Source organism: Squalius cephalus, assembly GCF_949319135.1.
Source record: "Squalius cephalus genome assembly, chromosome: 8".
NCBI lineage: Eukaryota > Metazoa > Chordata > Actinopteri > Cypriniformes > Leuciscidae > Squalius > Squalius cephalus.
Genome location: NC_137129.1, coordinates 46,521,131 through 46,534,389, shown reverse-complemented (window position 1 = coordinate 46,534,389; position 13,259 = coordinate 46,521,131). Strand labels below are relative to the sequence as shown.

The following is a 13,259-nucleotide window of genomic DNA, read 5'->3' as shown; positions in this document are numbered from 1 at the left end:
ATATCACTGTCACTAATGTTGTCTTATATCTTTACTGTAGTTTTCATCACACACACACACACACACACACACACACACACACACACACACTCACACACACACACGAATGAGTTGCAGAGAAAAGCACATTATAGATAGATAGATAGATAGATAGATAGATAGATAGACAGACAGACAGACAGACAGACAGACAGACAGATAGATAGATAGATAGATAGATAGATAGATAGATAGATAGATAGATAGATAGATAGATAGATAGATAGATAGATAGATAGATAGTTTGTCCTCCAGGTGGCGCTCGATCCACATTTAAAAACCTGGACTGTCTTTTTGGCCAGTGTAAAATAAAATTAAAATACATAAATACATTTGAAAATAAGTAAAATAAAAATTATATTTGATTTAAAGAATGACACATCAAACAGTACAGTCCTACGGTGGTTAGAAAAGTAATATTATACACATATAAGATTAATTTTTCACAGTATCAATTGTGTCTATACATACAAATACAAAGTAGCCTTTTAAAGTTTAGGATGTTGATCCATCGCACGAGGATGATCATATTTGATACAAATTATCTAAAACATTAAAACCCCCCGCATTGGAGAATACAATTGTTCAAATATGTATTCCATTCTGATATTTAATGTAAATCTGCCGCAGCTTTCTCTCCTCTGATTGGTCCTTTCTGAGCAGCGCTGAGGAAAGTAACAGAAACACGTGACATCAGTCTACACGCAATTTAGACAACTGGCTGAATTTAGAATAGCACACTACTTTACTGTCTCTGCCATATGAAGAAGTATGCTAGTATACCAATCAAATTCAACCTAGAATTATTACTTTTTAGTAATAATCGATCCTCCAACTAGAGATTCTTCCGGGTCGCGAAGCCCCGCCCACTCGACCACGTGTTTGTTGTGTTTATGGGCGCGTTGAGAAGCGCGTTGAGAAGCGCGTGCAGGTTTTATTTCTCTACTTCTGCAAAAATCACAATGGCAAACTTCAGATTCATAGGTGAGAGATTATTATTATGTGTCTGATCATTTAAGAAATGATCTTTCAGCAGAAGGACTGAAACATGAAGGTTTATGACACTGTCACTCATAAAGAAACACATGTACTGTGGTTTTAAGCTCTATTATGAACACAATATCGGTCTTGTCTGCAGATATTGGCATCAATCTAACAGACTCGATGTTCAGAGGAGTCTATAGAGGAACTCAGAAACATGAAGGTAATGACGATATGAAAACTCATTGCTATTACAAATGAAGAATATACACTCACTGGCCACTTTATTAGGTACACTTGCTTTCCAAGTGATGCGGGATGAATGTAGGGCAGATTTTCTCCATGATGAGTGTGTTGTCACACACTTTATATGCCTGTCATGTTGTTTCAGAGCAGATCACAGTGTGTGACGTCTGTTGTGTCTCTCAGATGATTTTCCTCAGGTCATCGAGAGAGCGCTGAAGGTCGGCGTGCAGAAGGTCAGCAAAGGTCACCATCATCCATGATATTTGAGAAAAAATTAGGTCCTCATTGTTTCCTTCGTGTTTCCTGTTTTTTTCCTCAATATTTCCTCCATATTCCCGGTTTCCTTCACGTTTCCTTGTTTTTTTCAATATTTCCTCCGTGTTTCCTTCGTGTTTTCTTTGCTTGTCCTCCATATTTTCTCAGTGTTTCTTTCGTGTTTCTTCTGTTTCCTCCATATTTCCTGTTTTCATCGGTTCTCATCAGTGTTTTCATCAGTGTCCTCTGTGTTTTCATCAGTTTCCTTTGTTTCCTTTGTGTTTTATCCATATTTCCTCCATGTTTCCTCCATGTTTCCTTTGTTTTCTCCATATTTCCTCCATGTTTCTTTTGTTTTCTCCATATTTCCTCCATATTTCCTCCATGTTTCTTTTGTTTTCTCCATATTTCCTCCATGTTTCCTTTGTTTTCTCCATATTTCCTCCATGTTTCTTTTGTTTTCTCCATATTTCCTCCATGTTTCTTTTGTTTTCTCCATATTTCCTCCATGTTTCCTCAGTGTTTCTTCTTTGTTTCCGTTGTGTTTTCATCAGTGTCCTCTGTGTTTTCATCAGTTTACTTTGTTTCCTTTGTGTTTCCTCCATATTTCCTCCATATTTCCTCCATGTTTCCTTTTTCTCCATATTTCCTCCATGTTTCTTTTGTTTTCTCCATATTTCCTCCATATTTCCTCCATGTTTCCTCAGTGTTTCTTCTTTGTTTCCTTTGTGTTTTTCTTTATTTCATCAGTTTACATTGTTTCCTCCATATTTTTTCTGTTTCTTCTGTGTTTCCTCCATATTTTCCTCAGTGTTTCCTCAGTGTGTTCAGTAAAGGTCCTCAGCATCATTAATAAGTGTAATCTGAGCAGGAATGAGGTTGATCCTGATGTTTCCTCAGTTCATCATCACTGGAGGATCCCTGGAGGACAGCAGAGACGCACTCAGACTCGCTCAGACCCGAGGTAACATCACTCCATGCGGGATCTCTGCAGATCTATGGGCACGCAGTAATGTGTGTGTGTGTGTGTGTGTGTGTGTGTGCAGAGGGGTTCTTCAGCACGGTGGGCTGTCACCCGACCCGCTGCTCTGAGTTCGACTCGCTGGGCTCGGATCAGTACCTGTCGTCTCTGCTGGATCTGAGTCTCAGTAACACACAGAAGGTGGTCGCTGTGGGAGAGTGTGGCCTCGGTAAACCATCATGACAATCCTCAGGGAAATATATCACATTTACTGATTTCCTGACAGTGTAGAAATAGCCAAGTAAACAATTAATTAATCAGATGTAGTTAATGATCATCAGTTGATCTGTTTAGCTGGTTTTCTCTTCCAATGCTTCACAGATTTTGACCGGTTGGAGTTTTGTCCCAGAGAAACTCAACTGAAGTGAGTGTTTTTCCGACATTAAAGCTGTATTTTTTGCTGATGTTGTGATGTTCATCACGTGTGTTTGTGGTGATGTTCATCACGTGTGTTTGTGGTGATGTTGATCTCGTGTGTTTGTGGTGATGTTGATCTCGTGTGTTTGTGGTGATGTGATGTTCATCACGTGTGTTTGGATCTCACAGATACTTCGAGCTGCAGTTTGATCTGGCTGAAGAGACTCGGTTACCCATGTTCCTCCACTGCAGGAACTCACACACACAGTTCCTTGGTATGGAGTTTCTTCTGGAAACGTGTGTGTGATGTTGAGTGTGTGTGAGTAAACTCTGTGTGTGTGTGTGTGTGTGTGTGTTTGTGTCGCTCACAGATATCATGAAGAGGAACAGAGACCGGTGTGTCGGTGGAGTGGTGAGTGTGACCTGTTTCTTTTGGCATCATAACGGTTCCTCCATATTGTTTTATGTATTCTTGGTGTTTCCTCCCTATTTCCGCTGTGTTTCCTTGGTGTTCCCTCCCTATTTCCTCCGTGTTTCCTCCCTATTTCCGCTGTGTTTCCTTGGTGTTCCCTCCCTATTTCCTCAGTGTTTCCTCCCTATTTCCTCTGTGTTTCCATTGTGTTTCGCCCTATTTCCTCTGTGTTTCCTCCCTATTTCCTTGTTTTTTCTCCAGATTTCCTCTGTTTCTCCTTCATGTTTCCTCTATAATTCCTCAGTGTTTCCTTCCTATTTCCTCTGTGTTTCCTTGGTGTTTCCTCCCTATTTCCTCTGTGTTTCCTCCCTATTTCCTTGTTTTTTCTCCATATTTCCTCTGTTTCTCCTTCATGTTTCCTCTATATTTCCTCAGTGTTTCCTCCCTATTTCCTCTGTGTTTCCTTGGTGTTTCCTCCATATTTCCGGTTTCTCCTTCATGTTTCCTCCATATTTCCTCTGTTTCCTTGGTGTTTCCTCCCTATTTCCTTGTTTTTTCTCCATATTTCCTCTGTTTCTCCTTCATGTTTCCGCTATATTTCCTCTGTGTTTCCTCTGTGTTTCCTTCCTATTTCCTCTGTGTTTCCTCCCTATTTCTTTGGTGTTTCCACCATATTTCCTTGGTATTTCCTCCATATTTCCTGTTTCTCCTTCATGTTTCCTCTATATTTCCTCTGTGTAACCTCAGTGTTTCGTCCGTGTTTCCTTGGTGTTTCCTCCTTATTTCCTTGTTTTTTTCTCCATATTTTCTCTGTTTCTCCTTCATGTTTCCTCTGTGTTTCCTCCGTGTTTCCTTGGTGTTTCCTCCCTATTTCCTCTATATTTCCTGTTTCTCCTTCATGTTTCCTCTATATTTCCTCTGTGTTTCCTCCGTGTTTCCTCCGTGTTTCCTCCCTATTTCCTCTGTGTTTCCTCCCTATTTCTTTGGTGTTTCCACCATATTTCCTTGGTGTTTCCTTCATATTTCCTGTTTCTCCTTCATGTTTCCTCTATATTTCCTCTGTGTAACCTCAGTGTTTCGTCCTTATTTCCTTGTTTTTTTCTCCATATTTCCTCTGTTTCTCCTTCATGTTTCCTCTGTGTTTCCTCCGTGTTTCCTTGGTGTTTCCTCCCTATTTCCTCTATATTTCCTGTTTCTCCTTCATGTTTCCTTCATATTTCCTCTGTGTTTCCTTGTTGTTTCCTCCATATTTCCTCAGTGTTTCCTCAGCGTTTCCTGTTGTCTCCATATTTCCTCGTGTGTTTCCCAGGTTCACTCGTTTGACGGCACACGTCAGGACGCAGCGGCTCTGATAGATCTCGATCTCTACATCGGTATCAACGGCTGGTGAGTTCAGTGTCTCTGAATGATGCTCGTCTCACCATTTATTCATCATTAAAATATTTTATTTCTATATTTTTAGCTCTTTGAAAACAGCAGAGAATCTGGAGGTGATGAAGTCGATCCCATCGGACCGACTGATGATCGAAACAGGTTCAGGCCGAGTCTTCTTATATCTCAGGATCACTAAATATTAATATAACTGATTTGTTCTTGCTGGAAACTCAGCTACAGTTTGAGGTCAGTAAGATTGTTTACTCTCACTGGAAGAGTCTCTTCTGCTCACCAAGGCTGCTTTTATTTGATAAAAAATACTGTAAAAACAGTGAAATATTATTGTAATGTAAATCATCTGTTCTCTATGTGAATATACAGTAAAGTGTAATTTATTCCTGTGATCAAAGCTGAATGTTCAGCATCATTACTCCAGTCTTCAGTGTCACATGATCCTTCAGGAATCACTCTAATATGATGATCTGATGCTCAAGAAACAGCGGTTCTGTGTTTCTTCACGTGTTTGTGTCACAGACGCGCCGTGGTGTGGCATTAAACACACTCACGCCGGAGCGAAGATGATCAGAAGCTCATTCCCCACCAAGAAGAAGTGGGAGACGGGACACTGTGTGAAGGACCGCAACGAGCCCTGCCACATCATGTATGACACACACTCACTCATGCACACACACACTCACTCAGACACACACTCACTCACTCACACACACACTCACTCACGCACACACTCACTCACACACACACTCACACACACTCATGCACACACTCACTCATGCACACACTCACTCACTCACTCACTCACTCACTTACTCACACGCTCACTCACTCACTCACTCACATACACGCTGATGATGACTGATACTGTGTGTGTGTGTGTGTGTGTTATCAGACAGGTTCTGGAGGTGCTGGCGGCGGTGAGGGACGAAGACCCACTGGACCTGAGTGAAACCATCTACAACAACACCATGAGACTCTTCTTCAAGACCAGCTCATGAGAACGGCTTTATGTCCATACACGTGTCTGTTAAACTGAAGATGCACAATAAAGGTGACAGGAACGATGTGTGCGTGATTATTATTGTTAAAGTCGAGTCAGCTTTATTTATACAGCACTCTTTACAACACAGTGTGTGTGTGTGTGTGTGTGTGTGTCGAGTCAGCTTTATTTATACAGCACTTTTTACAATACAGTTTCACAGCAGTTCTACTGAGATAACAGGAAAATAATGCAACAAAGTTCCAGAAGAGAATAGCGTCACAGTCCAGCTGAAGTAAGTTCAGTGATGCTTCATTTCTGCTGTAAAAAGTTAAGTTAGTTCATTATATATATACATACATACACTCACCTAAAGGATTATTAGGAACACCATACTAATACTGTGTTTGACCCCCTTTCGCCTTCAGAACTGCCTTAATTCGACGTGGCATTGATTCAACAAGGTGCTGAAAGCATTCTTTAGAAATGTTGGCCCATATTGATAGGATAGCATCTTGCAGTTGATGGAGATTTGTGGGATGCACATCCAGGGCACGAAGCTCCCGTTCCACCACATCCCAAAGATGCTCTATTGGGTTGAGATCTGGTGACTGTGGGGGCCATTTTAGTACAGTGAACTCATTGTCATGTTCAAGAAACCAATTTGAAATGATTCGAGCTTTGTGACATGGTGCATTATCCTGCTGGAAGTAGCCATCAGAGGATGGGTACATGGTGGTCATAAAGGGATGGACATGGTCAGAAACAATGCTCAGGTAGGCCGTGGCATTTAAACGATGCCCAATTGGCACTAAGGGGCCTAAAGTGTGCCAAGAAAACATCCCCCACACCATTACACCACCACCACCAGCCTGCACAGTGGTAACAAGGCATGATGGATCCATGTTCTCATTCTGTTTACGCCAAATTCTGACTCTACCATCTGAATGTCTCAACAGAAATCGAGACTCATCAGACCAGGCAACATTTTTCCAGTCTTCAACTGTCCAATTTTGGTGAGCTTGTGCAAATTGTAGCCTCTTTTTCCTATTTGTAGTGGAGATGAGTGGTACCCGGTGGGGTCTTCTGCTGTTGTAGCCCATCCGCCTCAAGGTTGTGCGTGTTGTGGCTTCACAAATGCTTTGCTGCATACCTCGGTTGTAACGAGTGGTTATTTCAGTCAAAGTTGCTCTTCTATCAGCTTGAATCAGTCGGCCCATTCTCCTCTGACCTCTAGCATCAACAAGGCATTTTCGCCCACAGGACTGCCGCATACTGGATGTTTTTCCCTTTTCACACCATTCTTTGTAAACCCTAGAAATGGTTGTGCGTGAAAATCCCAGTAACTGAGCAGATTGTGAAATACTCAGACCGGCCCGTCTGGCACCAACAACCATGCCACGCTCAAAATTGCTTAAATCACCTTTCTTTCCCATTCTGACATTCAGTTTGGAGTTCAGGAGATTGTCTTGACCAGGACCACACCCCTAAATGCATTGAAGCAACTGCCATGTGATTGGTTGATTAGATAATTGCATTAATGAGAAATTGAACAGGTGTTCCTAATAATCCTTTAGGTGAGTGTATAGTTACATACAGTTCATACATGAATATTCATGGTTATATCAAATATATGCAAAACTGTAAATAAGCTGTAATATTAAAACCACTGTTAATGTGTCATTTTTATTTTGTTGCTATTAATATCATATATAAATTACAAATATATTTTAAATGAGTAAATATAAAAATATATCTGAAGGTGTTTAAATATTTATGTGATTATTAAAAATAAACAGAAATTATATGAATAACAGTTTTATTATTTTATTATTGTTTATTATTAATCATAAACCCGAGTGTGTCGTGTAGTATTCTGCACTCTGCATCGCGCGCATGTGCTTAGTCACTTCCGCGTTCCTCACATAGCAACAGCAGCGGAGCCAAAATGGCGGCTAGTGGAGATCCTGCGTGACATCGAACCGAGTCACAGCACCGAAACCTGCGGTTCCCGGACAGCGGCGTCGCGCCATGGCCTCCGCTCACGGGCGGCTGGGTCAGCACTTTCTGGCCGTGCTGGATGTGGCTCTGCGGGTCCCGAGCATCTTTATAATCGACGCGATATTAAACTCATACTCGGATCCCGGTACCGGATGGAGCGGAACCGCCGGAAGAGCGTTAATCCGCGCGCTGGGTGAGTCAGTCAGTCCGCCAAGCCGGGATCTGGGTCGATCGGGCGGGTTCTGATGCTAAGGTTCTGGTTCTGCTGTTTAATTCAGAGATAATGAGCTTAAATCCGCGAACCGGGCCTGGAAGCAGAACCGAGTGACAGTCTAATCACGCGCTTTGATCTCCGTGTGTTTATAACGTGAGAGAAGCTGTCAAAACTGTCCGTCCATTCATATGACGCGAGAGTCACAATAACAATGTTTTCATGAACCATCACGAAAATGACAGCCACCGTTTACATGTTTGGACAACACAACATTATTATGTCATTAAAACTGTCATTTAAATGTTTGTATGCAAATTAGTTGTTAATTTTAATCAGTAATATCACTGGTTCCTGTACTGTAGTGTTGTCACGATACTGGAGTTTGTGGCTTGGATATGATACCTTGAAAAATATCGATATCTTTATTAACACTACTGAATAGTTTACCTCTTTAGTTCAGAGAGAATGGACATGTATGATAAATATCCGAAATCTAGTCGAATTGCAACTCCATTCTAATGGTTAAATTACATTTTAGTAATCAAAAAGCATGTCTAATTAATTGAATTAAGAAAAACAACAATTTAATATATTTTTCTTTTATTTTCTGCGAATATGTTGTGTAATTTAAATTTTTCTGCCAATCAAATGAAGGCGCAAAAAAATTTAACAAACTGCACAATATATAGGCTGTTTACTGTTAAAATTAAAACATGGTAGAAAAATGTTAGGATTCACATTTTAATTTGTCTGTGTTAGTGAGTGACTGTGTGTGTGTGTTTTACAAATTTAGTGTGTGTGTTTGCAAAATGTACAAATCCTGTGAAATTCCACGATATACAATAAATTCAGTAAATTCAGTAAATAATAATAATAAAATTTGTGTCAAATCATACAGATTTCTGTTGAAGTGACTATAGTTCTCTCGCAAAACTAATCGTGAGGCATTATTACCATGTGAATATTGATGTGTAGCATTAGCATGTTGTGTGTCGCGCGTGAAGACTGATGCTGTCTGTGTTTTGCAGGTATTCTGGTCTCCGGTGTGGTTCTGGTGCTTTCCCAGAAGTCCCTGTTCAAGTTCTACACCCTGCTGGCGGGCGTTCTGCTGGGCGCGGCCTCGGTTCTGCTCAACTACTATGGCACGTCTCCGGCGGTGGCGCTGCTGCCGCTGCGTAACGGGCCGACGCTCTGGCTAGCGCTAGCGCTGCTACAGCTACTGCTAGGACTGGGTTACGTGGCGCTGCTGAACGTGCAGTCGCTCTGCGCCGCCCTGCTGGTGGCGGACATCATGGCGCCGCTCTGCGGGATGGCGGCGGAGCTGCCAGCGGACGCACGGCAGGCGTTAGCGCTGGCGTCCGGCGCGGTGCTAGCAGCGCACTCTGCCATTAACCTCCTGCTAAAGCTCAAGTGGTTCTACTACTCGTGCCGCTACGTCTACTTACTGCTACGCCACATGTACCGCATCTACGGCCTGCAGCTGTTGCTCGAGGACACATGGAAGCGCATACGCTTCCCGGACATACTGCGCGTGTTTTGGCTAACGCGCATGACTGCGCAGGCCGTGATCCTAGCGTACGTGGTACGCGTGGTGCGCTATGAAAGCGGGCTTCCGCTAGGATGGGACGTGTTCTGGGATCTGCTCGGCAACCTCATCATCAGCGGCTGCGACTCCACGCTAACCGTGCTCGGCATGAGCGCTGTCATCTCCTCGCTCGCGCACTACCTCGGGCTTAGCATCCTAGCGTTCATCGGCTCCACCGAGGAGGAGGATAAGCGGTTAGGCTTCGTAGCGCCTGTGTTGTTCTTCATCCTCGCGCTGCAAACGGGATTAAGCGGATTGAATCCAGAGGAGCGGCTGGTGCGGCTCAGCAGGAACATGTGCCTCTTGCTAACGGCTATCCTGCACTTCATCCACGGCATGACGGATCCAGTGCTAATGTCTCTCAGCGCGTCGCACGTCTCCTCAGTGCGCAGACATGTTCCCGTCCTGCTAGTGTCGCTAGCTCTGTTCGCGCTGCCCGTGCTGCTCAGCTACGTGCTCTGGCATCAGTTCGTGCTAAACACGTGGCTGTTCGCCGTCACCGCGTTCTGCGTGGAGCTCTGCCTGAAAGTGCTAGTGTCGCTAACCGTCTACGCGCTCTTCATGATCGACGGCTTCTACAACGTGCTCTGGGAGAAGCTGGACGATTACGTGTACTACGTGCGCTCCACCGGAAACGTAATCGAGTTCGTGTTCGGCGTGATCATGTTCGGGAACGGCGCGTACACTATGATGTTCGAGGCGGGTAGCAAGATCCGCGCGTGCATGATGTGTCTCCACGCGTACTTCAACATATACCTGCAGGCTAAGAACGGCTGGAAGACGTTCATCAACCGCCGCACCGCCGTGAAGAAGATCAACTCGCTGCCGGAGCTCAAAGGCGCGCAGCTACGGGACATCGAGGACGTCTGCGCCATATGCTACCAGGAGTTCGCTACGTCCGCGCGCATCACGCCGTGCCACCACTACTTCCACGCGCTCTGCCTGCGCAAGTGGCTGTACATCCAGGACACGTGTCCCATGTGCCACCAGCGCGTTTACATCGAGGACGACGGGCTCGAGCGCGTGGCCTCTTCTAATAACAACGGCTACGCCGCGGCGGCTCCGGAGGCGGAGTTTGAGGAGGGGGGCGGGGCTGATGTGGGCGTGGGTGTGGCTGAGGGAGGGGCGGAGCCTGCGAACGAGCTCCTTGAGGACAACGACAGCATCGAGTACGACGAGGACGAGTGGGGAACGCAACCTGGCGTCGCGCTAGTCGAGGACGACTACGCTAACAACGACGACGACACCGACTCCAACTGATGTTGTGCTTGTGTTGGTATAAAAGGGCTGATCATGTGTTTATCGCGGATAAAGAGTGACGTGCTACTGTACCTCGATATGATCACTACTGGTCTCTTGTGTGACCTCTCTTATAATTGTGTACATTCTTGTACATGTAATAAAGGAATGATGCAGTTGTGCACTGGAGAAGCTGAATCAGCTGTTGACGTTTATCATGCAAATAATGTTTCATCAAACACCGCAAGTGTTGCGCCTCCATCACGTGTTCGATTTCAGGCTAACTGTTGATTTTTTGCCAAGAGAACTGATGTAAATAAAGAATCAGCTTGAGTTCTTTTGTAAATAAAAATTAATATGCTGATAAATCTATGATGATCTGGAACTTTGCACTTAATTATATCTTTTTTGAATGTCTTTGTTGTCGTTTGTCACAGTTTTTTTTTTTTTTTTTTTTTGTTGTCTCAATTTTACTTTGATTTTATTCTGTTAAGTTTAAAAAATTTTAGTTGGGAAAATGTTGTTAATTGTGAAATGCGATTTAAGGACGTAGCTGGGTATTAAGGCCATAGTGATAAAAGAAGAAGAATTAGGACTTTTCCAATATGCCACAAAAGAAAAATAAACATTCTTTTGTAAATTTATATTTATGACACATAGTCTAAGTATGACATTAAAAAGTAACAAAGCATACTAAAATAAAATTGACAATTTTAGAATCATAATTTCAGATAATGTAATAATATAATAATGACTTAATATGTCAACATTTTCTTTTTTATGTCATGACAAAAAGTGAAAGTTATGACTTGGTATGACATGAATATGACTTTATATCAGTTTCAACTTTTTAATCTCATAAAAATTACTGTAATAATTTCGATTTGGTATGTCACAATTTTGAACCTTTTAATGTCATAATTTCAACACCTCAAATTTTTCTTTTAATGTCAATTTCAGCTTTTTATCTCAATGTCTACCTTTTGAATGTCAATTATTATTTAGTATGTCATCATTTCGACTTTTTATCTTCTAATTATGACTGTCATCATTTTCTTGTGCCATAATTACGACATAAAGTCTTGAAATGACTTGACTTAATAAAACATGACTTTGTAAGTCGTGATTAAAAGTACACTATGTCACTCTTTTAGTTCATAATTCATCTATCTTGCAAACCCGAGTTTTTGTCTTATCCTGAATCATTACTTTACGCCTATAATGAGTGTTTATAATGGGACTATTTTAGACCCTTGCTGCGGAGGAGCACAGCACCTGCGTGACACGGCATAATACAGAGAAGTAGTTCCGGCCACAATGTTCTTCCGCAAGACGCACGCAGGGGCCAAACATAGCCGTTATATACACACATGTACAGTGTCTTAAGTTCCAGTATGACCCACTAGCAGTGTTGGTCAGGATCAGTCAGTCTTAGTTTTCGGTATCAAAATAGGCTAATCTATGTTTTTATATAACTGATTTAAAAAAGCTATGAACTTTTTATATAACTTTTTTTAAGTCAAACTTCTAAGACTAGTCTTAGAGGTTTATGCAACCGGTCTCAGTTTTGCTTATTAACCGCTAGAGCGCCTACTGTACTTGTAAGATTTACCAAATCATGATTTTTATTTATTTATCACTATACACACACTTGTGTTGCGAAAAGGGTCTTCCATGGTAAAAGACTCAAAACATATTAAGTTCTTATCTCAAGTTCCACAATGTTACAAATGTAGAATTATGTCTACTCATGTTTCCTGATTTTAACCCCAACTCGTCAGCAGCGCCGAGTGAAGGACTTTTTCAACGGTTTGAACTACATTTCCCATGACGCATCTGCCGCGCAGGACTACATTTCCCATCATGCACCGTCAGCGCGATCGCGTCAGAGCAGAGCGTGTGGAAAGTCTCACGCGTAGTTGAACTGTCAGTGATCACACAAAATGATGAATCATAACTCTGAATTAGCAGCCTAGCAGGAATATATCTCACGCTAGAAGAGAAAGATTGGGATGGGAACGGTCTTCTGAGGCGCGGCGGCTGTGTCAGTTGGTGCTGCGCGCGCACACTGGGTTATTTTGGTTCTGTGAGGCAGTATGACATGCGCGTTTGATTTTGCTCTGCTGTTGTTGATATGTTTATGATATGAACAGCACACAGACGCTCTAGTGTCGCGTTCATTCATGTGTTATAGGGCGTGTCTGGATCTTTCGCGTGTTTTTGTGCTGTTGTGATGATCCGGTTGGCTTTAGTGCGCGCGCTCGTGGCCGGTCGCGCGCCCGGACCGGGTCACCTACACAGATGTTTCCTCGGAACACACCGGCGCAAAGTCAAGGCCGAGCAGCTGGACCTGCCGAACCAGGCCCGGGAGTTCGTGTACGGCCTGAGCCCGGCGACCCGGGTCTGCTTACTGAAGGAGCTGCAGAACTTCCAGTCCACGGCGGAAGGTAACGGACCGGCACATACCGTGTTTATACCGCGGTATTCTAAGGGGGTGTGTGTGTGTGTGTGTAAATGTGAGGTGGTTTGCTGGTCTGGTCT

At 43.1% G+C, this 13,259-nt stretch overlaps 3 protein-coding genes across 8 annotated transcripts in view; all 3 read left to right on the top strand.

The window, feature by feature from the left end:
* Nucleotides 1-900: 900 nt before the first annotated feature.
* tatdn1 (TatD DNase domain containing 1) lies at nt 901-5,950 on the top strand. Of its 5 annotated transcripts, XR_013821939.1 has the most exons (13): nt 908-1,023; nt 1,178-1,243; nt 1,450-1,499; nt 2,422-2,485; nt 2,568-2,711; nt 2,864-2,906; nt 3,089-3,174; nt 3,271-3,311; nt 3,486-4,697; nt 4,774-4,844; nt 5,220-5,346; nt 5,593-5,751; nt 5,895-5,950. XR_013821939.1 is itself a non-coding variant. In XM_079877990.1 (12 exons), exons 1-12 carry the CDS (start codon nt 933-935, stop codon nt 5,619-5,621), a joined length of 885 nt encoding a protein of 294 aa, XP_079734116.1. In that variant the 5' UTR covers nt 901-932; the 3' UTR covers nt 5,622-5,763. The 5 variants fall into 5 exon arrangements, 3 of the variants coding, with proteins under 3 accessions (XP_079734116.1, XP_079734114.1, XP_079734115.1); XR_013821940.1 differs by lacking the exon at nt 5,895-5,950 and having other exon boundaries at nt 901-1,023; nt 5,593-5,766; XM_079877990.1 differs by lacking the exon at nt 5,895-5,950 and having other exon boundaries at nt 901-1,023; nt 4,621-4,697; nt 5,597-5,763.
* A 1,652-nt stretch (nt 5,951-7,602) lies between these two features.
* On the top strand, nt 7,603-11,090 carry rnf139 (ring finger protein 139). Its single transcript, XM_079877987.1, has 2 exons — nt 7,603-7,873; nt 8,923-11,090. The coding sequence occupies exons 1-2, from the start codon at nt 7,711-7,713 to the stop codon at nt 10,737-10,739; spliced, it is 1,980 nt and encodes a 659-aa protein (XP_079734113.1). The 5' UTR covers nt 7,603-7,710; the 3' UTR covers nt 10,740-11,090.
* A 1,489-nt stretch (nt 11,091-12,579) lies between these two features.
* Nucleotides 12,580-13,259, top strand: part of tmem65 (transmembrane protein 65) — an 18,466-nt gene continuing 17,786 nt past the window's right edge. The window contains exon 1 of one of the 2 annotated variants that reach the window (XR_013822037.1): nt 12,580-13,165. Coding sequence is in view for 1 of the 2 variants with exons in the window: in XM_079879227.1 (XP_079735353.1) it covers nt 12,952-13,165 (214 nt within the window). In the remaining variant the exon portion in view is untranslated. The remainder of the gene's footprint in view (nt 13,166-13,259) is intronic. The other variant, XM_079879227.1, reaches the window with a different exon arrangement.

Bases quoted from the DNA above. Each gene is read 5' to 3' on its own strand.
- tatdn1 (XM_079877988.1), top strand. From the start codon at position 3,724: ATGTTTCCTCTATATTTCCTCAGTGTTTCCTCCCTATTTCCTCTGTGT. The intron at 4,845-5,219 runs GTTCAGGCCGAG...TTTGTGTCACAG, and splicing joins CCGACTGATGATCGAAACAG to ACGCGCCGTGGTGTGGCATT. The intron at 5,347-5,596 runs GTATGACACACA...GTTATCAGACAG, and splicing joins AACGAGCCCTGCCACATCAT to GTTCTGGAGGTGCTGGCGGC.
- rnf139 (XM_079877987.1), top strand. From the start codon at position 7,711: ATGGCCTCCGCTCACGGGCGGCTGGGTCAGCACTTTCTGGCCGTGCTG. The intron at 7,874-8,922 runs GTGAGTCAGTCA...TGTGTTTTGCAG, and splicing joins AGCGTTAATCCGCGCGCTGG to GTATTCTGGTCTCCGGTGTG.